Here is a 26,673-nt window from a genome sequence, read left to right as displayed (position 1 = left end):
GAGCGAGCTAAATCGGTCTGAGTTACGCAACTTCAGCTATGAAAATAGCATAGCTGAAGTCAACGTACTTAGAGCTACTTACCATGGTGTCTTCACTGCAATAAGTCAACTGCTGACGCTTCCCTATCGACTCCGCCTGCACGTCTTGCTCCGGTGGAGTACCAGAGTTGACGGAAGAGCACTCAGCGGTCGATTTATCGCGTCTTCACTAGATGTGATAAATCGATCCCTGCTGGATCGATCGCTCCAGAGGTAAGGGTAGACATGCCCTCAGGAGGCTCCCAGATACACAGCAAAGTGCACAAAATTGCTACGTTCCTAATGATGGTACAGTACATTCACTGTGGCATACCCACTTAGTACTGAGAATCACTACAGAGTGGTGGGGGAGGCCGTGATTTTCCTCTTCCACACCCCTTTCGGTGTGATTTGTGCTTTTCAGGTGTGGTAGGAAGGAATAGTACTTGCACTCTGTCTTTGCACAGGACATGTGAGGTTCGAGCTCCTTGCATCCTTCACTACCTCTTTGCACCTAAAGAAGGGACAGGCAAAAGCTAGCCCTTAATTTTGTAGTTAGTTATTGTAAAAATATGAGTAACATCTTCTCTTGTCCTTTTTTAAACATTTTTTCCTGAAAATTAAAGCGAATGCAGCATAGCTTCCTCTGCATAGTAAGGGCATGTACTACTACATACAAATATATATCTTGCTTGTTGTCCATAGTATGTTTCTATATGTTTTTTTTAAAAGAACTTCCATTTACTGAGTGCAATTAACTCTGTTGTGTTCCTGTTAGATAAGTTCTGATCATGCAGACGATCCAGGAGTGGTAATTACTTACTCAATTTCTGGCCAAGGAGTGACCGATGGTTTGTTTGTTATCAATGGAAAAACTGGAGAACTGAACATAACAAGAAGAGTTGACCGAGAAAAAACTCCAATGTTCAATGTAAGTTGAATTAGTGGGCTATAACTTTTTTTTTTTTCTATATGTGCTCTCTCTTTAACTTTTCAAATTAATTGCCATCTTTTTGTTTTAATGTCTCTTGACTTTTTCTCCAATGCAAAGTGATAATTAACAATTTCTATCAACATGGATATTCCTATTTTCCAGTTATTTATTTGTTTATTTCAGCTTAAAGGTCATGCACGTGATCAGAATGGGAAAAAAGTGGAAGAGCCAATAGACCTGAGAATTAAAGTTAAGGATATAAATGACAATTACCCAGTGTTTTCAGAGGAAATTTTTATTGGCTCTGTTGAAGAGTTAAGTGAATCAGGTAAAATACTATTTTTCTAATTGTATTAACATATTAAATAATGGTGCTATGTGGTCACTTAACCTCTCCTGTCGTTACTTTTTTATAACAGTCCTGTATGGTATGCTTTTCATCACTTCCTACCTAGAGCAGTATATTTGATTTTACTTATTCTCTCAGGAAAAAGACTCTTGAAAGTAAACAGACACAAACTTTTTTAGTGACAGTTAAGGTTGCATCAGGACACACCCCACCAACTCAAAACCTGAAAAGCCTGGAAATAATTTAAAGGAAAAGTCTCCTGCATTCCTTATCACTTCATATAGCCCATAGCACTCTTAACACTATATAAGGCTTTCATGTCCATGTCCAACAGATACTGAAAAGCAATAGGGACTCTTGCTTCATTAAGCCTGCAGTATAGCACAAAACCTTTCCCGTGACCCCAGACACTTTTGTATCAGCAGATACAAGCACTGTCATTCTGTCTGGAGTGGTTCACAACTGTGAGTGCCAACCTCAGAACAGACTGTCAAAAAGCAGGGCAGACACCCCAAACGGATTGGATTGAAATTAGATTTCACAACTCCATAACAAATGTGAACTCCTGAAACACTGTAACAGTCTTACCATAGAGTTACAGACACTCCAGTCTATCTTTCCATCCAGCTTGCCTGGGTGGCAAGATAGACTGGTGATAGTTCGTTGCTGTACACCAAAGATCACAAAAGATTCAGGTTGCTTCCAGTCCGAAGAGACCAGTCACTTACTCCAGATCAATTTGTACCTCAGATCTCACCCCAAAGACAATGCTTGTAGCTGATCCTATAGTAAATCAAACTGACACATGATAATGTGGGCTGTGGAAAGGCCTCAGGACATTCAAGTGGCGATTTGGGAGGGTGGCTGAAGGAGGGTGGCTGAACTCCACGCACCCCTGTGATGCTGCAGCTGGACTCCTCATGAGCATTGCATAGCCCAGCATATACAGCTGGGCAAGTAGGTAAATGGTCACTGAGTCTGAGATTACCCGTATCCAGTGACCACAAAACCCTATAAGGAGTGTGCGGGATTGCAGCCCCATTCTGGTTCAGCTTTCAGGAGTGGATCGCATACCCTCATTCCCATTTCAGTTCATCAAGCAAAGCATATTCACTTGCATGATTAACTGTGGGTTAGAGAGGAATATTTCACCCCTACCAAATGCTGGCCTCATCCAAAGCCCATTGAAGTCAATTACAGTCTGTCTGTTGACTTCAGTGGTTTCAGATCAGGCCTCTGGGAGGTGAAAACATCTGTTGTCAGTAGTTAAGAAAGGAGTGTTTTAGGAAAACAGCTTGATAAATCCTTTACACTGTATCCATTTCAGCCTGATGGTGATCATATGGAAGAGGTTATTGAGGGTCTGCTCTTGTGAGGTGCTGAGCTCCCTCAATTCAAATGGGAGCTCTTTAGTGATCAGCTTTGAAAATGAGGTAGGATTCAGGCAAAATTAAATATAGATTTAAGTGTCTAACTAGAGACCCCAGTTTGAACTAAGATCCGCCTTCTTCAAAAGCACAGACTCCTGTCACTTGAGCTAAGAGACTTTCCATTATATGCTAGCAGTATAAATCCTATGATATATAAATGAGTAGTTCTGACCGTAGCCAACAGAGGGTAGTGGCAAACGTACATAATGGTCAAAGGACTGTTTTCATCAAGCAACCAGTTTTAGAGAGTCAGGCATGGGAGACAGGGCAGATAATTTAAAAGGACTTTTTTGTCTCTGTTTTCTGTTTGTATTAAATTATACCCATGAAGTTTCTATCATTTTTTTAAAAACTTTTAGGTAAAGACCACCCATATTAGGCCATTTGTCATACTGAGGTTGTAGTATGTATATCCATGATGTGCATTTGTTTGGTTGTACACACTATCTAATGACATAAAGTGTTAAAAAATAAAAATAAGACATTTCTCCATCTCTTAATAAAAGCAGTAATTAGAAGTACAACACAAAACAGTTAAATGGGTCTGAAAACTCTCCATTTTGTATTCTATAAATGATACTTGCCAATACATGAACAAGGGCAATGTAAATCTCTCTCTATATATAATTTTTTTAATTTTCAGGTACATTTGTGATGAGGATAAATGCAACCGATGCAGATGAGCCGAATAATCTAAATTCCAAAATTGCTTTCAAGATTCTTCAAGATTCTTCTCTGCCACCTGCATTCAGTATTAAGAAAACCACCGGTGAGGTTGTAACAGCAATGTTATACCTTGACAGAGAGGTAAACTACTGTCTTATATTGGCTCTTTCCCAGAGTTTTAACAACACTTTTTCAACTCTCTTCCCTCATTGCTGCTTCATCCTGCCCACTAGGTGAGGATTGGATACATAGATCTTCTTCTGACCCCCAACCTCCATCTCCATGGCCCTCCTGGAACTGAAGGTCTAGCCCTTTTCCTACATCGGCTTTCTCCCTTTGTGTCTGCTCAGCTGTGCTGGCTGGTGCATTTTGGGGGGTTAAGAGTTAAGGCTCTGCTTACCCAGTTGTCCTCAACTGCACAGGGGAGGGGAGTTTTGGCCCAGTGACCCCTGTTCAATTCCCTTCACCTCATCAGGCAGAAAGGGGCTTGAATGGAGGGCCTCCCACATCCTGGATGAGTACCCTAACCACTGGGCTAACGGTTATAAAGGAGGTCCTCCTCTTTTCCTTCCCCCATCTGTTTTGTGTGGAGTTAAGTGGGCTTTCGGCACGCTTACTGGATTGGGCCCCTCATACAATTTAGGTGGAAGAACATATGTATTTTCCCTCATCTGTGGATCACTCTGGGGCATAGGGGGGAGACAGGCGCCTGGGTGCCTAGAGTGAGGCAGCAGTGTACATGCCCAGAGGCAGAAACGTAGGCACCTAGGGAACTTTTGCACCAAAAACTTAAGTGCCAATAGACTTAAGGTGCCTACAGCATTAGGCAGCAGCTGAGCAGGAGTTTTGTGGCTTACGGTGGCACCTAAAAAGGGGACGTAGGCACCTAAGCCCCTTTGTACATTCCACCTTTATAGCAGGCCTAGCTCTAGCCAGTACTATCAGTCTGACATTTTCATGGGTACTATAATCATGAAGTTCACTAAAAACTGAAGGGAAATAACTAAACTATTAGTCTAAACCTTTACTAATTTCTGTAATCTGTGTGTAATAATTTAACAATAATTATTTTATCATATATAATATTCATTATAACTTTCCCTTTCCTCCAGTTATGGAGTGACCATTTCCTAGTCCCAATTAAAGGACAATCATCAAATTCCCAAAGCCCTTTGTGCTGGGGTGGTTGTTCTTGTTTCTTTTATCTTTCTCAAATTCTTTCCACCCTCCATTTACTCAATTATTTGGGAAAATACTAAGTGCATTCCTGAGCTCAGGACTCTGGTGGAACAATTCAGTTATCAGGATTGTTATGATGAATGGAATTTAATATTAATTAAACATACTGCCATAGTCAGCCATTCCTTATCAATGAAATAATAGAGATAATGTACTGGAGCAAAAAATGTTTTATATTTTGTAATTGGTTTCTGTATAGATTTAAACACTTATTTTTGAATGTGACACAGGAACAAAGTAGCTACACTTTGACTGTAGAAGCAAGAGACAGAGATGGAGAACAAATTGGGCTAGCTACAAACTGTACTGTAAAAATCAAGATTTTGGATGTCAATGACAACATTCCTGTTCTTGAAAGGCAGACAGTAAGTATATGTTTGTTTAACAGCTTCTGTATGTTCCTATGTCTGATAGTAACAGGTAATTTACTATCACATGGCACACAAAGGACTCATTTTGCCACAATGAACTAGAGTAGACTTAACATTTTTTAAAAGCCATGTTGTATGATTGCAGTATGAAGGCAGTGTCGAGGAAAACAGAGCAAATGTGGAAATTATGCGACTGAAAGTATTTGACAAAGATGAAAAATTCTCTGATAATTGGCTGGCAAACTTCATAATTGCCTCTGGGAATGAAGGGAATTATTTCCATATAGAGACAGATGCTCGAACAAATGAAGGAGTTTTGACTCTTGTGAAGGTAAGTGTATACTGTAGAGTGTCTTTTTTTTTGTCTTTTTTTTAAATCATAACGAGACTTTTTTAAATATTAGAATAAATTACACTGGATATTAATTTTAACGAAAATGATTTACATTCTACCAGCATGTGAATAGTAAATAATGTACTGGTGGAACACTCCTCCATTTCTATATTTTATCTCGATGTACTGAGTAATTGTATGTACAGAGTATAAAAACAAAGGAAAGCATGTTTCCCTTCAGTTTAGGAGACCTGGGTCCCTTTCTCGACTCTGTCATTGATTCTCTGTGTGACATCAGGTAAATCATTTTAGAGCCTGATTTTATGGCTGTTGAGCATCCTCAGTTTCCCCAAAAGTCCACACGAGTTGAGGATGCTCAGCAACTCTCAGCATATCAGGTCTTATATCTCTGTGCTTTGGTTTCCCTTTCTTTAATTTGTGGGTAACAATGCTTAACTATGTTTTTATAAAGTGATTTAAGACCTACAGATGAAAAGCACTTTCAGTGCTAAATATGATAATGATTAGAGGGCAAAAGCTAGAATATATGACAGCTAGTCTGAAACTGATGCATTCTACTTCCTTTTTCCAATTGTGATGCACGGAGCGAGAGTCCATCCCCAAGGCCAGAAGATAGTGTTCTCTCCAAAGTCAGCAACCTGAAGCTATTACTTTTAGTTTATCCATACAAATAACAAGATATTGTATCCTTATTCTGTATACTATTTGATATACCCGACATATATTGAAAAGAGACTTGACAAGTTTAAATAACACTTATTTTTTCGGGTGCTGTCAATCGGGCACCTTTGGCTAGCCTTAATCCATTCATTTTTTTTGACAAAGAAAATGTTTTTAAAGATTGAACTTTTAAACATTATTTCAATGTCAAATTCTGTGTTTACTTTTTGAGTGAAGTTTTTTTTTGTGTGCGTGTGTGCTTGTTGCAGGAGATCAATTATGAGGAAATGCAAAGCATGAACTTGAGCGTTGTCGTTACAAATAAAGCAGCATTTCACAAATCAATTAGTAGTACCTACAAAGTAAAACCAATTCCAGTCATGATTAAGGTAAAAAATGTGCCAGAGGGCCCTGTATTCAAACCCCACACAATGGTGATTGAGACACATGAGACTATGACTATAAACCAGATTATTGGGAAATATCAAGCCTATGATGAAGACACTTCAAAAATAGCAGAACATATCACGTAAGCATCATATTTTTATTAATTAGCAACGTTGCCATTTATAGAATGTCATATTAAATCTTTGTATCAAACAATCACTAGGCTGAAATTATTTCATAGTCATGCTGTTTGATAGATGTGTCTAATAATTATTACAGTATAAATGAGATGGGTATTCTACAGGGTTTTATGTAGAATACCCATCTCATTTATACTGTAATATAAAAGTATGGACTTTTTAATTTTTAAATAATTTGGTTTTGTGTTAGTTCCATATGATAAGTGCATCTCCCTACAGAAACAGTCTGTATTGATGTATCCATTTAGTAAATCTACAAGTATATCAATGAATGACACTTTTGGTTTCAGACTGTGGACTGAGATTTAGGATGAAACCTATAGAAATCCCATGAACATGCAGATACAGTGGTGTAGAGCAAATATTTGATGTGTGTGTGTGCATGCAAAGCAGCTTCAGCCCCCATGGTTGTCTTGCTCATTATAATTAGATTTTTTTTTTAAAAAAAAATCTAACAGATATGTCAAAAGAAATGATGAAGATAATTGGATCATGATAGATTCTACTACAGCTGAAATCAAGCTAATAAAAATACCTGATTATGAGTCATCTTATTTAATTAATGGTACCTACACCGTCAACATTCTGGCCATAAGTAATGGTAAGTTGTGAGGCATTAGATGTCATGTCCTGTGTATTCATAAACCTTTCTTTACAAACTTTTTGTATTGCTGAGGCCTGACCCTAATGTTGCACAGCAAGAGAGTAGTCTTACCATCTGATCAGTACCCATTTCGGGCTAAATCAGTGATCGGCAACTTTTGGCATGCGGCCCGCCAGGGTAAGCCCTCTGCTGGGCCGGGCCAATTTGTTTACCTGCCACATCCGCAGGTTTGGCCGATCACAGCTCCCACTGGTCTCGGTTCGCCGCTCCAGGCCAATGGGGGCCGCAGGAAGCGGCACAGGCCCAGGGATGTGCTGGCTGCTGCTTCCCGCAGCCCCCATTGGCCTGGAGTGGCGAACCATGGCCAGTGGGAGCTGCGATCAGCCGAACCTGCAGGTAAACAAACCAGCCCGGCCCGCCAGGGGGCTTACCCTCATGGGCCGCATGCCAAAGGTTGCCGATCCCTGGGCTAAATATTACAGCCTTCTCTTGATGAGCACTCCCATGAAAATGAAAGCAAATGCTCACCAACATGCAAGGGCTGTATAGTCTAATCCTTAATAGTGTAAAGGTTAGGTTCTCTGGCATAAGCAGGCAGGACTCCTTTGGCTGCAATGTTTATGTATATTATGGTCACTTCCTTGTTCAGTTTGAAGTCCTTATGCATTCTGGAAATGTGTCTGGAAGAAGTTTTTGCCATCATTTTTAACACCACATATAAATATAAAAAGGTTTCTAAATTCTGTACATTGTTTTATTTCAATATTTTGATTTGTTTCCTTTTTGTAGCTGTTTTGCAAGATGATTAAAGTGTGAGATTCCCACCCCACTCTGACCCCTGTATGCTAGGTAAAAGGGTAGGAGCAGCAAAAAGGGGCTCTGAAAGCCACAGTTCCAACTGGGGAGAATTTTCCTGGCACAAAAACTGTGGGAGACCTTGCAAGTACTGGCCTGAAGTGGGGGTGGGGCCACAGCACATACCACTGTGAAGATTCTACACCTGTAGAAAGCCAGGGACAGGTTGCTATATCACGGACAGTTCCCCAAGACTGTCTAAATTATGCTGGGGGCTGTTGTGGCCCCCCAGAGCAGTCCAGAATCCAGGAAGTATAGAAGTGGCTTAAAGCCAAATAGCACTTCCTCCCACTGGTCTGCAAGTTATGTGCTGTGCCTCTGAAAGGTGTGGCTAACCGCAAATGATAGCATGATTGTCGCACAGGTAGCCATACCTGCACCAGTTTTTAATCTAGCTAGCACAGATAACAATAGCAGTGAAGATATGGCAGTATGCACCCTGGCTCAGGCCAGCAACACAAGCACATAACCAGGCAGGCTTCTTTTTGGGAGACTAGCTCATGCCACCGCATCCTCTCTATCACTGTTACCTGCGCCCGCCCGATCCCTCTCAGTGGCCACACCCCTGCTCCTCCTCCTCCTCTTCTTAAGCTCCCACCTCCTGGCCTGCCCTAAGTGATGTTTGGGGGTTGGACTAGATGACCTCCTGAGGTCCCTTCCAACCCTGATATTTATGATTCTATGATGTGCTCTAGGGGGCAAAGGAGTGGAGCACCTCCAGGGGAAACTAGAAGTCAGCACCCGTGTGGCACAGTATTGCCAACCCCCGGCATTTACAAAGCACAAGTCAGGCTCCTCAAAATCATGAAGTTGGTGTTGGTCCTGCTTTGAGCAGGGGATTGGACTGGATGACCCTCCTGAAGTCTTTTTCTAATCTTCTATGATTCTATGAAATGTAATAATAAATATTAGATTGTTTCTATTTGGGTTTTGGTTGCTCAGACCTGGGGGTGGCACTTGGGTCACTTTTTCTAGATTTTCTCTGCAGCCGAGAGGGCTAGAATCTTCCGTTGCATAGAAAATGAAAGCCGAGAGTCTCACCTCATCACACGCTTCCAGGAGCTGGGGCTTTTCAGGCCTGTCTGTAAAGGCCGATACTTTAAGAATTTAAGTATATGTTTATCATTTAGCTAGTTATAGAGGTACAAAAGAGAGAATCAAAATCACTGTCTGCCGGTGTAAGGGCCTTCTCTCACTGTGACAGTCTGAGGCCCTGTTCTTCAGCTAAGGCCTTTGGCTAAGTAGCAGAGGCAGCCATAAGCTGGGAAGCGAACGGTCACATTGAAATAAGGTGCTATTGGGCTGTTTGGAATACCATCCTGTCCTGATAATGCCCAGCACCTCCAGAGAAAGATGTTAAAGAAAACTTAGTTTGATAGCATCCTGTTTGGCAAGAAATCACTTCTCAATAGTTGTGGTTGTGAAACCCTCATTTCTGTACGTTTTATCTTTATGGCCCCCACTTTTCTATTGTTAATCTGTCTGGTTCTCTAATTGTTTGTCTGCTGTATAATTAATTTTGCTAGGTGTAAGTTAATGAGGGTAGTGGGATATAATTCCCCTCTATTCAACACTGGTGAGGCCTCATCTGGAGTACTGTGTCCAGTTTTGGGCCCCACGCTACAAGAAGGATGGAGCACATGACTTGTAAGGAGAGGCTGAGGGAACTGGGATTGTTTAGTCTGCAGAAGAGAAGAATGAGGGCGGATTTGATAGCTGCTTTCAACTAACTGAAAGGGGGTTCCAAAGAGGATGGATCTAGACTGTTCTCAGTGGTAGCAGATGACAGAACAAGGAGTAATGGTCTCAAGTTGCAGTGGGGGAGGTTTAGGTTGGATATTAGGAAAAACTTTCACTAGGAAGGTGGTGAAGCACTGGAATGGGTTACCTAGGGAGGTGGTGGAATCTCCTTCCTTAGAGGTTTTTAAGGTCAGGCTTGACAAAGCCCTGGCTGGGATGATTTAGCTGGGGATTGGTCCTGCTTTGAGCAGGGGGTTGGACTAGATGACCTCCTGCGGTCCCTTCCAACCCTGATATTCTTTGATTCTACCGGGCTGCATTCACACCTTCATTTGCAGTATAGATATATCCAAAGAGATGCATCTCAGAATCTGACCTAAAGGCTTTGTTGACAGTGTAAAATTTGGTTTTGAATTTGGTTGGTGGTTTGTTTTTTTTTTTTTTTTAAATCTGTCTTTTGATCCTAAACCCTTTTTGCTGAGGGGCTATTACCTATTTATTGATAGGACTACATTGCAAGAAATGTTTGTGTCCAGAACAGGCTTAATTGAAATACCGCTTGTCAAAGTGGAAGTGTTGAAATCTCTCAGTATTATGAGTAGAAAATTTGAAAAGTCTCAGTAGTCCTATGCTGTTTGAATACAATGCAAAAAGAACTCTCAAATACATGGTCTTTGTCTTTTGAAGTATGTGGTTCGTGTTCTCTTTTTGTATCTCATTTGTTGTTTGTAATGGTACTTTTGAACTATAGTTCTGTTTTACTTAGTTTTTAAAATGTATTAGATTTAGAAATAGATGTAGATTTAGTATAACCTTGCAGATATTTCTGTAAATATTAAGAGTTAAATCCTGACCCCATGAAAATCAAAGGTAAAACTACCATTGACTTCAATGGAAGCAGGATTAGATCCTAAATTCCTATTACTGCTTTTTATAATCCTGGAAAAAGTATGAAATATTTTTAAAAGCAATATTTTTTGCGCACACACAAGAATTTAAGCTTTCATGTTTATATTTGCAGATTATTCTAAGAAAACAGCCACGGGTACCATTGTAATTCAGGTTGTGGATGCCAATGATAATTGTCCAACCATTGTGACTCCAGCACAGACTGTGTGTTCAGATGCAAAATTCTTTAGTTTTACAGCTGAGGATCGAGATGCTTATCCAAATAGTGCTCCCTTCTCTTTTACTGTCATTGATGAGCCTGAAGGGATGGCAAATAAATGGGTAATTGGAGACATAAATGGTAAGAAAGTATCAATTTGATTTATAATAAACATTTTAGTAAAATCATTTTCAGTTCTTTGCAGTTCTGCATTTATATCACATTTTGTTAACTCTGGTCAGATCAGAAACTTAGGGCTTGATCCAGCCAAAAAGGACATGCACATCTGCTGTGCCACACTAGGAGACGCATCAAGAGTTTGAAGTTTGTCTCCTCCCTTGTTCATTTCTAATGGCCATGGAATACAGAATTATGTATTTTGGAATTGAAGTGGTTCTGTGTAACCTGATCACCTGTGTATTATAATTGGGCTCTTGAGAATGATGTTGGAACTAAGACCCCTTCCCTCCCCGTGTCCCCACAGCATTTAGGTGACAGATGTTCCTCTCTGCGTGACTGAATTTGCAGCCATATAACTGCAGTCAGCTGCAGGGCTCACATTCCTGAATGGCAGTTCAGTTCAGGAGTTGAGCTATGGAGAAATAGGAAACTGCCATGCACCCTGCACAGAAGCTAGATCAGTGTTTCCCAAACTTGTACGTCCCTCGGCCTGCGCCACTTCCTGCAGCCCCCCATTGGCCGGGCACCGCGAACCGCAGCCAGTGGGAGCTGCGATCGGCCGAACCTGCAGACGCGGCAGGTAAACAAACTGGCCGGGCCTGCCAGGGGCTTTCCCTGCACAAGCGGCGTCCCAAGTTTGGGAAACACTGAACTAGATCCTTAATCAGTTGTCCAAGATACTCCAGTACTTTAGGAGAAGGAAGAGGACCCTCACGACAATGTCTGTCTGGGTGGGGAGTCCTACTCTGCAAGAATATACTTGCAATATGAAGTCGTGTCTGTACTCTGATTTGGGTGAGGCAGGAGCTCCCCCATTCACGGGCTATTTTCTTTAACCACATCACAATGTGATAAGCAAAGCAGCCTCCCACTGCACACTGCCACACCCAAATACCTGTGCAGGTACTTTAGAAGAAGTGCTCCAGGTAAATCAAAGAGCTCTTTTGCTCAACTGCTGATCCTCCACTTCCTAGGCAGCTCTACAATTCACCACTGCAGAGCTTTGCCAGAGGGCTGCCACAGCAGAGTAACACCTCTCCAGAACAGATTAGCTTGCTTGCTGCCTAACTAGCATTTACAGCCTTCACATTTGCTGCAGCCCAGATAGTTGCAGCTACATTGTTTTGGATGGTAAGTTAAACATGTCCGTATTATCCAGAATCAGTCCCGCAGTGCCCAACCCAAATAATACACAATCTCCATGAGGGCATGGCTGGGGAGAAATCCTCCCAAGCACTTGTGCTCACATCTAATCAGGGAATGAGGGAGAATCCTTTTGATTCCCATACCCACCCCAAAAAATCAATGCACACAGACATGTTGCAGAGCTGTTCTTCATTATACCTATAGGGATACTCCTAGGAACCTGCTCCCACCTTCTCAGCACAATTGCAGTGTTTCCATTATGTCAGGGCCCTTCTTACCTTCTGAAAGTGGGAGAGGACTAGACAACTGTAACTTGTTACGAAGACAAATAGTATTTTGGGGGGGGTTCATATGGACAATTCAAATTTTAACAAGGCTTTTCCACAGTCAATAGAAATTAGAAATAAACATTGGTTCTTTTTTGCCAGAGTGTGAATTATATGATGAAAATAGCAATTGGTTGTGAATTAAAGTCAATTCTATTGCATTGGTAGAATTTTTTGTTTGTTTTTCTTTAGTTAGAGAGTGATTACTAACTTTCTCTCCGCCCAGTTCTTGTTTCACTGATTTATGTTTTTCCTTTTCCCCGGTCCTGTCAAAGCAACAACCATGCAGCTGTTACTACCACAAGATGTAAAGCCCAGCACAAATAAAGTTCAAATTTTAGTGAAAGATATGCAAGGTTTAAGCTGTGCTGAAAAGCAGATCCTTACACTGACAGTTTGTACCTGTGTGAATGGGGGTTCCTGTGAAGACAGACTAATCAGCTCTACAGTTGGGCTGGGAGCTGGAGCAATTGCACTAATTATCTTGGCAATTTTATTATTGCTACGTAAGTAACTGTTTTATATTATTTCTTAAGCACTGACTGCATGTTCTATGGAATACAAGACACCAAAGAAGAAATGGTCCCTACCCCAAGGGGTTTATAATCTAAGTATACTCTGTGGGTGAAATCATGAGCCCACTGGAGTCAATGGCACCGTTCCCATTGACTTTCAGTGGCACCAGGATTTCACCCTGGAAGTATTAGAACTAGGATGCGGCAATAGGAAACTGTTTCAGTCTTTCCAGTGGCTTTTAAACAAACAATTAACATTTGCTTATGATATGCTAAAGGACAGACAATAAAGCATTGAGAAATCCTTTTGGTTTTTCTTAGGGCTCCTCTTATGATCCACTGAATCACCACCAGAGCCTTCCCATTCCCTTCAAATAATGTCACCAGGGCTGCCCCCTCCACTACTCTGGCCCCTCTTCAAAGTGTCAACTCTGTTTCCTTACTCCAGTAACCCAGCTGAAAACACAAGCAGACTGGGGTGGAATCCTCTACTTAGGCAGTGGCAAGATGTTGTGTATATTGAGTCAGCTATTTATAGCAAAACAAAACAACTGGAGGAGGTGGACTTAATGGTATGTAGGGCTCAGTTCGGCAAGGTGGTGACTTTAGTGGGACTACTTTATATGTACATAGTTAAGCATATGCATGAGTATTTGCAGAATCAGAGCCATAGTACACATTCATTATCTATTGACCATAACTAAATAAACTCTGCATTAAATCGCTGAATTTCTGGAAAACTTGCATCTACTCTGTGTGCATGCACACACGGACCAGATGTTTATTACCTAACTACAGACAGTTACCTAAACATGATTTGAGCTCTAGTTATCAGACATTTAATGATACATTGTGTTCCCCTACAGTTGTGCCACTCTTACTGCTGTTTTGCCATTGTGGATCAGGTGCTAAAGGATTCACAGCAATACCTGACAGTAGTGAAGAGATGTTACGTAAATGGAACAATGAAGGGGCAGCACCTGAAGACAAGGCAAGTATACCTTAGCCCAATATCATCTTTGTTTTCTTTTAACCTAAGTGTTTCAATTTCTCACTTGGTGTCAGTTTTAGATTGTGGGTTGAGATTTCAAAGCAGTGCAGGAGATTTAGCCACATGTTAACATTAATTAATTAAAAAATGTGTGGCTAAATTCCATACGTCACTCTAGATATATCAGCCAAAGTGTCTAAATTGCAAAGGAAAAGAAGAGTGAAATAATCAAGCAAATAGTGATTCTCACAGTTCATGACCTGCACCTGTATTTCCTCCTCGTGGTCCATCAATGGCACTTGCTTTTGGCCTTCTGGCTCCCTATCCATCACCTCTCCTGGGTGGAGACCTAACAGGGTTTTTTCCAAGCTGCATAGTTCTGTCTACACCGTGAGTTCTCCAGCAAGCCAGACTGGCTAACAGGATTGCGTCTATCCTTTGCTTTCTTCCCAAAGGCTATGACAGTTGCAGTTGCTCACAGTTACAAGTTACCGCAAGCTTTTCCTAAGTATACACGTATATTCTTAAGGTGAAAGCATTCCAGAGAAAACATAGCACATATGTAGGTTTTTATTGTTTTTACTAACAAGTTTACCAGAGTTCACCACCCCTTATCCCCAACAACTCCAGTAGTAGCTCTGGTAAAAGTCACTCCTTCAAACCCTTCCACAATGATTGGGCACCCTCTCCCTCCTACCTGACCACCTTGGATAAAAGATCCTGTCTGTTTTCTGGATCAGAAAGAAGGCCCTGAGAGTCAGTGTAAACTCAGGGTATTTATTCAAAAGCCCTTTCTTTGTTGGCCTTTGGAGAATCCAGTTTGAATCAGTATATGTGAGCCTTTGCAGATGTTGGTACTTCTAGGGAGGTGTTACAACCGAGTGAATTTGCCTAATCATCCCTCACTGTTCTTAATTCCTGGAAGAACTCTGGTCATCCTACCCCATGGAATTACATACAATCCCGAGCCCACAATAACACCTTTGGGCGATTTAAATTTATGTATTGCAGGAAATTGCCACATCTGCCATGATGATACTGTTTTTCTGAGTGGAAAGTGAGGGGCGGGAGTGTGGGAGAAATACAGGTGTGTCCAGTACCTGAACCACAAAAGAGAGAAATATTTCCATTCACAAGGGAAGAAGTGTCAATTCCAGTCGGTGGGTGTATTAATGCAGCAGAAAAATGGTGGAATGGGAAGCTTCATAGCCTCTTAATTTAAAGTCTGTGGGTGGTATCCAAACTTAAGTGCCCAGTGTTCCCTTTCAGTGAGGTATGAAAGAGAGAAAATATGATTTAACTAGATCAGAAATGGCTGCATGGAGGAGAAACTGAGGGGAAAAGTGAATACTTGGCATGCTGGCTGCCCCACAAAGCCCCAGTGTGTCAACTGCATAAGGCTGAGGCTCAGGTGGGGTCTGTGCAGGACCGATGAGTAATTACTAACATTGGCATCATCCCTCCTGACTCTGGTAAATATCCAGGTGGAATTAGTGGGGCGTTAGCTTTTCCTTAGAGCCTCCATCCCCCTTGGAAAAGCTGCTGGTGAAAGAGAAAGTGGCAATATGGCCAAGCTGCCATGAGAGAGAAGAAGGCCAGGCAGCATCATAGAAGGGCCGGCAGAACCTGCAGAGGCTCTAGGATCTGAGGGTTCAGGGTGCGGCATGAGATCACATGCCTTTTTCACTGAAAGGAGCATTTTGGAAAACTTTGCCAAGTAAACTTGCTGGAGTTTCCTGATTCTCTCTGATCACTCAATAACAGACCTAAAAGTGGCAGTTCTTCAACAAAAAAAACTTCAAAAACAGACTCCTATGTGAAACTGCAGAACTGGAATTAATTTGCAAACTGGACACCATCAAATTAGGCTTGAATAAAGACTGGGAGTGGATTGGTCATTACACAAACAAAAAACTATTTCCCCATCCTTTAATTTTTCCCCCTACTGTTACTCACACCTTCTTGTCAACTGGTTGTAATGGGTCATCCTTATTATCACTACAAAAGTTTTTTTTTTCTCCTGCTGATAATAGCCCACCTTAATCGATTTTTCTCGTTAGAGTTGGTATGGCAACCCCCATCTTTTCATATTCGGCGTGTGTGTGTGTATATATATGCTGTATTTTCCACTCCATGCATCTGATGAAGTGGGTTTTAGCCCACAAAAGCTTATGCCAAATAAATTTGTTAGTCTCTAAGGTGCCACAAGGATTCCTTGTTTTTGCTGATACAGACTAACACGGGCTACCACTCTGAAACCTGATTTTCTTACTTACCCCTTATTGGTTTTAGTAGGGAATGATATAATGTAGCCCTAAAATGGCTTTTGTGAGCTTCCTTGGCTACACCGTCATAAAGGCTGCACCCTTTTTCAGGGGGCACTTTGCCCGTTGTAACAACGTGTCTAATGCCAAATCAAACAATCATGCCAACCACCTCACTCCTGGATCCTCAGCCAAACTGCTTAGAGAATTCCATGAGCAGCACAGAGCATGTTTCATGTTGTATTTTAATTATTCTTTTAGGCAATGCTAACCCTCATTGCTCCCACTGCGTTGGACAACTCAGCAGCAAATGTGCGCGGTGGAGCAGCAGCAGTGATGGGTGCAGAGGCAGCTGCTACAGGAGGAGGCAGTTCTCGATCTCATATTGACGGACGCTATGGTAATGCTAACATGAGCAGTGGGAGATGGGAAGAGCAAAGACAACTTCTTTCTGGTGCAAAATATGGAGCCATGGCAGCTGGCGGGGCCATGGCAATGGGAGCTGGCGGGGCCATGGCAATGGGAGCTGGCGGGGCCATGGCAATGGGAGCTGGACGGGCCATGATGACAGGACCTGAAGTGGGCATAAATGAAGAATTTTTCAGAGAATACTTCAGTGAGGTAAGAGTCCTGCTTGAGAACATCAATATATTGATGTTATTTTTTTAAAATAAGTAAATCTTGTCGAAACAAGTTGTTAAAGGCCATTAAAATATTTTTAGGTTTGAAATAGAATTATCAGGATTGTTTATATGATATAAATTTTGTTTTAAAATAAATGTTGTCATCACAATCTGCCATGTTTTCCTTAGGCCCAATCTGGCAAAAGACATAACCATGTGCCTTTATTTTGGCTTCAATAGGATGATTGCCACGAGTTAAGTTACACACATTAAGTCTTTGCAGGATCAGGGTTTTAGTGTTACACAAATGCTGCACATTTAAACCAGAATGCACTGTTTTCCACTTCCAGCTATTACACCTTGTATGAACTGAATGATTTGAATACATCATAGAAATTAGTGATGAAAAGCACCAATTAAGTTTTCTAGCGCATCTCCAAAAGAATGAAGGGATACATTTTTGGGGAGATGAGGGAAGGAAGAGCATAAATGGACACCAGTGTAATAATAGTTGATTTGCTCCAAAAAAGTGAAATATTTTTAAGGGCACTATCAATTTTAAATCACTCTCTAGTGAGTACAAACTGGTTTTATCTACTGTCTCTGAATCCCGCTGATAATTTTGGGGGCTTTAGTCAAATTTTCCTATTTGCTTTACATTTTTTTTCTCCGCACCATCAATTGCTGTGTGAAATATCCACTTACAAAGAGGAATCCGCAAACTGACTGACACCAACTGCTGCCATCTACACAAAAAGACCAAAATCTTCTTTTCTTCTGTTGGCTTTCAGTTATAGTATGTTGAGGGTAAGTCTGTACTACGAGATAGGGCTATGATTCCCCTGCTCATGCACACATACTTGTACTAGCTCTCCCTGAGGTAGGATGAAAATAAATAGCAGTGTAGACAGGGTTGCATGGGTAGCAGCAGTGGAGGCATGGTTTAGCTGTGCCAAGTACAAACCCACCAGTTTCAGGTGGGTTTGTAATCAGTACAGCTTGTGACTCTGCTGTCGCTGCCTGTGTTACCATGGCTACACTGTGATTTATACTCATCCTAGAACAATGAGAGCTAGTGCAAATATGTGTATGTTAGCAGGGCAATCACATCCCTAGCTCATAGTTTAGATGTGGCCTTAGATGTTGTTATAACAATATTAAGTAAAAAGTATTCCAACAAAAATGAAGTTGTTTTTTAAAAGTTGGTAATGTCCCTTTAAAGTTTTGAAACAACATTTGTTAAACAGTTTTTGTTTGCTTTTGTTTCCTTTATTTTAGAAAGCTGATGCTTTTGCTAGTGAAGATGAAGCTCAACTAGCGAAAGACTGTCTCTTGCTTTACTGTCAGGAAGAAGCAGACTCCTCACATGGTTCCATTGGCTGCTGCAGCTTTATTGAAGATGACTTGGATGACCATTTTCTGGATGATTTAGGAGATAAATTTAAGACCCTAGCAGATATCTGTCTGGGCAAACATGCAGAACTGGAAGTCAGCCAGCGTAGTTCACATGTGTTGAAAGACAGGAATGCTAGTCCAGCCATGAATGAGTCAGGTTTGTGTCTTAATGATGCATTGCCACTGTTCTTAGATCAGCAAAATGCTTTCAGTTCAGAACATACCTATTCTTTAGGCACCAGCTTCCAACCACCTGAGCTTGTGCATAGAGTAAATGGCATAGGTTCAGAAACTGTGACACGGGAGGTAGTCACTGAAACATCCTATGCCTCTAGGCCTGGCCTGCAACAAGCTAGGCCTATTGTTGATCCCTTGGCTAATAGCAATGTTATAGTGACAGAAACATCCTATGCTGCTGACCCCACGGAGCGACCCACCACAGGTGTTTTTGATCCTCAGTTTAAGGAGAGCATTCTTGTAACAGAAAAAGTGCTCACCCCGGCTTCTGGTTTGCAGAGCATGTTAGAAATTCCTGACTTGCCAAATGGACATAATGTTAGGGTAACAGAAAGGCTGATTAGGTCAGATGACACTATGCCTGAACTCTTAAAAGTTCACGACTTCCCTGATTCACAGTACGTTGTTGTGAGGGAGAGGGAGAGGCTGCTTGTACCTAGTTCAGATCTAAAGGCCTCGCTAAGCATTCCCGATTTATCGGAGGGGCAGAATGTGGTGATAACTGAAAGAGTGGTTACACCCACCTCAGGGCTGCAGGCTAGTTACACAACTCCAGCTGAGGTTTCAGGGATGCAAAGCGTAAGAGGGCAGACCACCATTTCTGGACCTGGAAGGCAGGAGCGTATACTAATCACAGACCCGCTATTTAACCAAACAGGCTTAGGTTTGGAGGATTCTTCTACCCTGAGTAAGTCTTCAAAGGTCACAAAATACAGCACTGTACAGTATACTCGCTCATAAAATACATATCCCTCAGACAGCTCTGCTAGGCATCATTTATATCTCTACCAGCAACACTGGCAACTTTTTAGTATCTCAAGATCTCAATTTTCTTGTGCTTGAATGGTGCTTGAAAAATGGCATGAATTTTCTTAGTCGTTTCTGTAAATAAGAAATATGACCGGGGAAAAAAAGCAGCTGACTTTACAGTGTTTTATAGCAATGCTTTCATGGTGGACAATTAATAGGAATAATGTTTCCTTGTTTTTTCCTTCTCCTACTGTATAATTCATCATATGTAAGATATTGCTGGTGAAGGCTAAACCCATCACCCACATGCAGAGACGATATAATTAAAAAGCCAGAAAAGTCTTGAAAAACATGGTAATGACCAACCAAAATTGTTGTTAAACTAAATTTCTATGAACCGTTTGTCTCCTATGTTCTAAAGTGTCTTGCAGGAGCTCTGGACCTTAGTCATCAGTTTCATTCCCTCTCATCTAAAAGGACCAGAAACAACTTTTCTCCACAGAGATGGGGGCTGTATATGCAATATCCCAGGTTCTAGCAGATTTACAAATGAAAGAATTTGTCAGAATTTCAGAAATAATTTGAGTCAGATAATGATCTCTAGCTGTGAGGTGCACACTGCCTCAGAGCTCGGAAAACCTGTTCCTGTGAATGCACCCCAAAGAATAGTAGGTTTATAGGTGTTCGGCATATGTTCACCTCACATAGGAGACCAGATCTTTCAACATCTAATCTGAATTTTGATTTCTGACCCATCTTTCTGTTACATATTTACCTTTTTAAGAAACATTTTAATACCGTAGCCTTGAAAATAACTAAACTTGAAAAAGATAAAACTATTTAACATGTTACCTTGAAAAAGTAATTTCAGTTGGGCAGGGATGGTGTCCATAGCCTCTGTTTGCCAGAAGCTGGGACTGGGCAACAGGGGATAGATCACTTGATGATTACCTGTTCTGTTCATTCCCTCTGAAGCACCTGGAATTGGCCACTGTTGGAAGACAGGATACTGAGCTAGATGGACCTTTTGTCTGACCCAATATGGCCATTCTTCTCTCTTCTTTGTGAATTTTGGTTATAGTTATGGTTTAATGCTTACATAATAAAATTAAAAGGAAATTTTCCCTGTACTGATTCCAGTCCAGGCACCGAGAAAAATGTGCCTTTATATATGAGAATTTGTGTTGCAATATTTCCTCAAGACGCCTAAATAATTTGCAGATCTTGTCTGTAAAGATCTTCTTTTCACACTGTGGCAAAATAAATGTGCCACAATGTAAGCCAAAATAAAAGTAAAATAGAGGGACACAGTCCTGCCGAGAAGCCAAGCAGCCAAACCTGTTATGTTCCCAGAAATGCTGCTTATGGAACTCACAGGAGTGATAGTCAGAAGCTGTGAAATCAGCATTTCCTGTCATTCAAAGCAATGCTTGCACCTTGGCACATAGTTTGGAGTGTAAGTAGCAAGACAGCTGAGCTGTCTGCAGACCACTGAATACTGAAGTCAGTTACTTTATGACATATTGCACCAGCTTTGATGTAATGCACACAAGCATTTTAATTGTCCATATTTTTACTTACTTTTATTGGTCATGAAATAACACATGAAGCAAACATAGCTCTCCCTCTTCTTTCCACCACTGTGAGCAGAAATGTAGGGCCAGAGATTCAGGCATAATTGAGATCACTTAGACATCTATAGGACCTGATTTGCAGGTGCTATCAGGTAAGTGACCTAAATCATGTTGTAAAATTGCAGTCTCAAAACTGGAGGTGCAAGTTAAAATTTGACATCAAGAGCCAGATCCCACTTCCACTGAAGTCAATACTAAAATTTCTGCTGACTTTACTGCTGCTGACTGGGGCCTTGCTTGTACACTATTTGGTGAGAAATGAGGGAGCTCACTACAATTTTTACAGAACTTTCCATTAGTTCCTTTTTTTTCTTGATATTTAAATGTTGGCAAAAGGGAAACACATTTACTCAGAAGAAGGAGGGGAAAGTAATGTATATCTGAATGTAAATATTTATTTTTATGAAATTTGGGAAAACCCAAGTGAATTTTGTTCAAAATCAAAGCTGGAAGATGTTATGAATAGGAGAAGTCACCTTAATGCTTTTTGGAACAGTTATGACACAGTAAAAATATGAGTGTTGTTAATTACCATTTAGTGCCTATGTATTAAGACCCCGAGCTTGCATACACTTATGCACGTGACAGATATGGGACTGCTCACAGTGGTTAAGTGAAGCACATGGATAAATATGTGAAGGACTGGGGCCTTTGATTGCAGAGACAGGACTTCAGTGGTTCTGATTATTACTTTCAGTTTCACTCCATTTCTAATCAAATTTTCATCCAATTGCACTGGTGTGTGTTACCATGTTATTTTCTGCCTGAAATTTTTTTAAATAAAGATATATTTGAAACGGGGGGAAAGTACCAAGAAGTGTGTAGAAAGCAATTTAAACAGAAACTTGTATTATATTTAAATAGGGGAAAATATGAAAATGAGAACTATGGTCTTTGTTCAGCACAGGGTATGTAAGCATCTACCTAATTTAAGTACATGAGTAGTTCCATGTAAGTCAGTGAAAATACTCATGTGCTTAAATTTGGCACATGCTTAAATACCTTGCTGAACTGGGGTCTATATCTCTGGTTTTAATTTTTAATGTATATGGCATAGACTTGTATTTCATTCCCAAGCATGAATTTTGAATGGATAACTGCTCTTTTTTCCTACATGTAGAGGAAATGGATTTATGCTGATTTTATACATGACCTTTTTTGCTGTGATTTCTATATTTTTATGGAACTTCAAATAAAGGAAAATACTGATATTGTCTTTTTCATTATTTATTTAGTTTAAAATACAGCCACTTAGAACAAAAATAGCGACTTTTTATTAACCTGTTTTTTTTCATTCCTTCCGTTTATAGTAATGAGTGCTGGGCTTTTCAAGGGAGGTGAAAGGTAGCCAGTGCCCAAGTCTCAATGAAACTCAATAGGAGCTGTGTGTCCTACTCATTTAATGCTTTTGAAAAATCTCACTCTACCTAGTTGTTGTTAATATTACTTAGCACTGATCCAGAGCCTGCTGACGGCACCAGAATGCTGCATATTGACTTTCATGGGCTTTGGCTCATAGCCATATAGCAGTTTTACATCTTTAGCACACTTTACAAACATTAACTTTTCATCACAACACCTGCTGAACTAGGCATTATCTCCCACTTTACAGCTGGGGAAATTAAGGCACAAAGACTTGACATAACAGGATGATAACAGAAGATCCTGATGCCCAGTATATACATATATTATTCTGAATTGCAGCTAGTCATCAGTTTGTCATCAATAATTGTACAGGATCTTGTGACAAATGCTATGAATAGCTCATTTACTTTTAATTTCAAAATTAACTTGTTTCTCACATTGGTTTAGGCAATCAGAAATTAGGGATTTAAAAAGGACTGCTTATATAGCTAGTTTTCAGTTCACAATCACAACATCTAGCCAAAATTCTAGCTTTAGTTGTTTTTTTTCCCCCCAGAGTTCTATGGGTAATTATTAACTTACTCCATTTTCTATTAAAGTTTATTGACTTTACATAACAAATACACACATGTCTGAAGTGCAGAAAAGCAGATATTCAGAGCTAATCAGTATTAAAAGACTGGTGGCTCACAAATTAAATCAAAGCTCTGTATAATCAAATAATTATTTGCCACTTCTATATTGCATTTCATCCAAGGATCTCTCATTCACAAATAAGTTCAAAGAGTTTTTCCAGAAATTACCTTCAGTACAGAGTATATGATTTGCCTACCACTTCTGCTACTCTTTGAGTGAGAGACATTTTAGCCAACGTTTTATATAATTTCTGCAAACTAATGCAAGCAGAACATCTAGATTTGACATTTTGATTTTGATAGATCTTTGTGTATCTGATTATACTATGGGAAGAATTTACAAGTCTAGATTAATGGAAACATATGGTCAGTGTTCAGCCACTTGTTAACTCTGTATCTGGGACCACATATACACATGTATCTTCATTTAAGATGCCTCATTCTGTCTTTAAAAGATAATACAAGATGTCTAGTTTCGTTATCTAAAACTAACCAGATAGTATTCAGAACACATTTATGTTGATGAAATATCAGTGGCAGGAGCTATAATCCAAATTACTGTTCAATGATTTAGTTTTCTGGCCAGTATTGACCAAGCACATAATATTTCACAAATGTAACAGGAAATCTACTCTAATACTGCAAATTAGCAGTGTGTGCTTAGCAACACAAGAAGCTTGAATATACTGTGGTCAGCTGGCAGACATCTTTAAGTAAATACTTTGTGTATTAGTTTACTACCACATGTTCAAAGAGAGCTCACACTTAACATGTCAGGAACTGACATCTTTCCTCCTCAATTGTCCTTTATTTATCAATAGGGGGATGTCTATTCTCCTCCTTGTTTTTTAGACTTACAACTTTGGTGTCATCCTCAATAGCTCTCTTATCCATGCTGCTGTCTTTTTCTTCCACAGTACTGACAGTGTCACTAAATCCTGCTGGTTATCCCTGTCCAACATCTCCACAATCTATCCCTCTTTCTGTTTCCATTGCAAAAACCCAGATCCAGGCCCTGTTTGTTTCTCTTGTTGGCTACTACAACCTACTCACTCTGACCTTATTGCCTTCCTTCTTCAAGCCATTCAAAATACAGCTGCAAAAATCAACTGCTTCACCTGCTTCTATGACTGGAAGATCATCATATCCTGCACCTCTCCAAGTACCTTCTCTGACTGTGTTACCCTCATTAAATTTGGACTCCTTCAGTGAAATCTGGGCCCCACTGAAGTCAATGGCAAAACTGCCGTTGCCTTGAATAGGGCCGGGATTTTATCCCTTGTCCTCACCATTAAAGTGCTACGCACATCTTGACAGTAAGGTACTCTAGTGATGGCAGAGGGTGAGGGGGTGTATAAGTATACATATTTGCTAACTGTGTTGGTGTTCAATATATGTGATGCAGGATTTTTGAACGGTTATCTCTTGATCTACAGTCCAGTTAGTGAAGCTCCGCAAGATGGCATTTTGCTTTGTGTATACATATAGTCCTAGTTGTTTTAGCATTTTTCCTTTAATTATTGGAACAAATTGGTAGTATAATTTTATTACCCTTAAAATCAATGATCTCATTTTAAAATATATATGTTGCTTGAAACTTACAAGAGACAGCTTATTCATACAACTGGTAGGATGACAATAGACAGTGTATGATTTGGAAAAAGTAGCTGAGAAATAGATATATTCTTGTGCAGTGTGCTCTCTTGGCCTTTTATAATCCCCATAATTTACCTGTGACATAGTATTTAATCAGTACCTCTTTTTATTTTTTATTTTTTTAAGAATCTATTATCTTGAGTAAACAAAGCCCAAAGTGAAGCTATGAAATATCCTGGTTGTGAAGCAATTGAAATAACTGATTCCTTGGTTAATTATTCATAAAAAGTGTTTGGACCACAGATGAAGTTTAAACTCTCTGGGAGTAATGGAATGTTAGAGGACAGTATCTATATCTACTTAAAGGGCCCTTATCACCTGAGCACCTCACCAACATTAAATGAATTCATCCTTACTCCCCTCGTTTGAAGTAGGAAAGTATTATTAACCCCCATTGACCAATATTTTACATTGGTACTGCTCAGCAAGTATTGCCAACTACATTTTAATAATTTAATCCAAAGTTTTAATGAAAAGTAAAATTAGATCTACAAAACATACAGAGCTACATTGTCAGGGCTTTATCTTTCAGATGAAGCCAAATTATGCCTCCCAGATAACACTTTATGTCAGACGGAAATTTGAAAGGAAAGTTTTCTACCTTTAAACTTGTGGACTGCAATGATTATTGGCATGTGGGAGAGTTTTTCTCTGTGTGCCCTGGCACTCAGAAGGGGTCTGCTCAATAGTTTTCCTAGTGTTGCCATTTATCACCAGAGAAACACTCAACGTTTTGTCCTGCAGCCAAGAAGCTTAACTTTCTCCTAAAAGAAAGATGCACCGAAATATTGATGCAAAAGGTCAAAAAGTATCTCATAGAATCATTGAATACTAGGGTTGGAAGGGACCTCAGGAGGTCATCTAGTCCAACCACCTGCTCAAAGCAGGGCCAACCCCCAATTTTTGCCCCAGATCCCCAAATGGCCTCTCAACCGCCTCCTTAAGACAGTATCCCTGACAGATCCTGCCAAGACCATAGGAGCATGGCATGTGCTTATCTGCCGCCTGTAGAGCCTTTTCTTGGGGTCCTGTAAGAACGCTAAGGGAGCGTTCCTAGAGCCCTCTGAAGACCGGTCGAAAAGAAGGTAAAGGAAATGTACTCTTATTGCATGCATAGCTAGAAGAGGGGCAACGTACCACCCATAGTTCTATCAGTTGAGAGAACAATGTCAGGAAAATAATCCACTCAAGCTAGCCCAGGTCAGTAGAGAAGTGCATAGCTATTCAGAGATTAGGACGATCTTTCAAATGAGAGGGCCACCATACAAACGTGGAAGTTGTGCTGACTGAAGCATTATGATGTGCTAAATGCCACTGATAAACCAGGCTAAGACAGGCCTTCAATGCATAAACCATCAAAAAGCTTGCCCTTTTAACACTATTTCCAGCCTGAAAATCTCACTGGCCAACTCTGCTCCATTGTGACGTCCCCAGCAGAAAACTGCTGGAGCATGGGATTAGGGCCTCACGCAATTGGGATTTTTTTATTAACTAGATGGTTTCCTGTGAAAGTTTCGCTTTTAAACATTATTATTTTATATTCCTTTGAGAAAGCTCAGTGTTCTAGCGGAGTTTTCTGGCAGGCGAGATAGGGCAAAATATTATGATTTGAGATGACATGGCCGAATGAACTGGAGTTTACAAAAAGTTGTTTCCACTGGTGTATGTGCTGAATGTCCCTCTTTGCCTGAGTTTCTATAGTTTTATTTTGTAATTAATGTGGAAAATCCAGCTGCTGGGAAGGTTCCCAGCACTGCCAGTTCAGTTTATGAAAATGGAATTAGGCCTTATCACAAATGAAGCACTATCCAGTGCCATGACGATCCAATTCCTCTCTTTACAATACCTGCAGTATCTCAGTATTGTAACCAGTGGTAAAGGCTGACGTAATAAAAGTAAAGCTTGACTGATACTCATCTCAGTCCTGCACCATGGTAGCCAATGGAAGTTTTGCTATTGATTTCAATGGGAGCAGGCCACCTATAGGCCTGCTAGTTTAAGCCAGAACATCTCAAAAGCAGAATCCTGCCGTGCTGGTTT

At 40.5% G+C, this 26,673-nt stretch overlaps 1 protein-coding gene and 1 long non-coding RNA gene across 2 annotated transcripts in view; one reads left to right on the top strand and one right to left on the bottom strand.

Annotated features, from left to right (window-relative positions):
* Positions 1 to 22,139, top strand: part of DSG2 (desmoglein 2) — a 43,344-nt gene extending 21,205 nt beyond the window's left edge. Inside the window, exons 4-15 of the mRNA XM_074944454.1 lie at positions 797 to 949; positions 1,136 to 1,280; positions 3,375 to 3,538; positions 4,867 to 5,001; positions 5,153 to 5,338; positions 6,292 to 6,551; positions 7,068 to 7,210; positions 10,830 to 11,057; positions 12,844 to 13,074; positions 13,950 to 14,074; positions 16,600 to 16,959; positions 18,240 to 22,139. Coding sequence (XP_074800555.1) covers positions 797 to 949; positions 1,136 to 1,280; positions 3,375 to 3,538; positions 4,867 to 5,001; positions 5,153 to 5,338; positions 6,292 to 6,551; positions 7,068 to 7,210; positions 10,830 to 11,057; positions 12,844 to 13,074; positions 13,950 to 14,074; positions 16,600 to 16,959; positions 18,240 to 19,334 — 3,225 coding nt within the window. The 3' untranslated portion in view covers positions 19,335 to 22,139. The remainder of the gene's footprint in view (positions 1 to 796; positions 950 to 1,135; positions 1,281 to 3,374; positions 3,539 to 4,866; positions 5,002 to 5,152; positions 5,339 to 6,291; positions 6,552 to 7,067; positions 7,211 to 10,829; positions 11,058 to 12,843; positions 13,075 to 13,949; positions 14,075 to 16,599; positions 16,960 to 18,239) is intronic.
* Positions 1 to 26,673, bottom strand: part of LOC141982413 (uncharacterized) — a 49,017-nt gene that overhangs the window by 9,422 nt on the left and 12,922 nt on the right. The window lies entirely within an intron of this gene.

The sequence above is a fragment of the Natator depressus genome, chromosome 2 (genome assembly GCF_965152275.1).
Source record: "Natator depressus isolate rNatDep1 chromosome 2, rNatDep2.hap1, whole genome shotgun sequence".
Classification (NCBI taxonomy): Eukaryota; Metazoa; Chordata; order Testudines; family Cheloniidae; genus Natator; species Natator depressus.
Note: the sequence above shows the minus strand (reverse complement) of the source record. Positions and strands in the feature narration are given on the sequence as shown.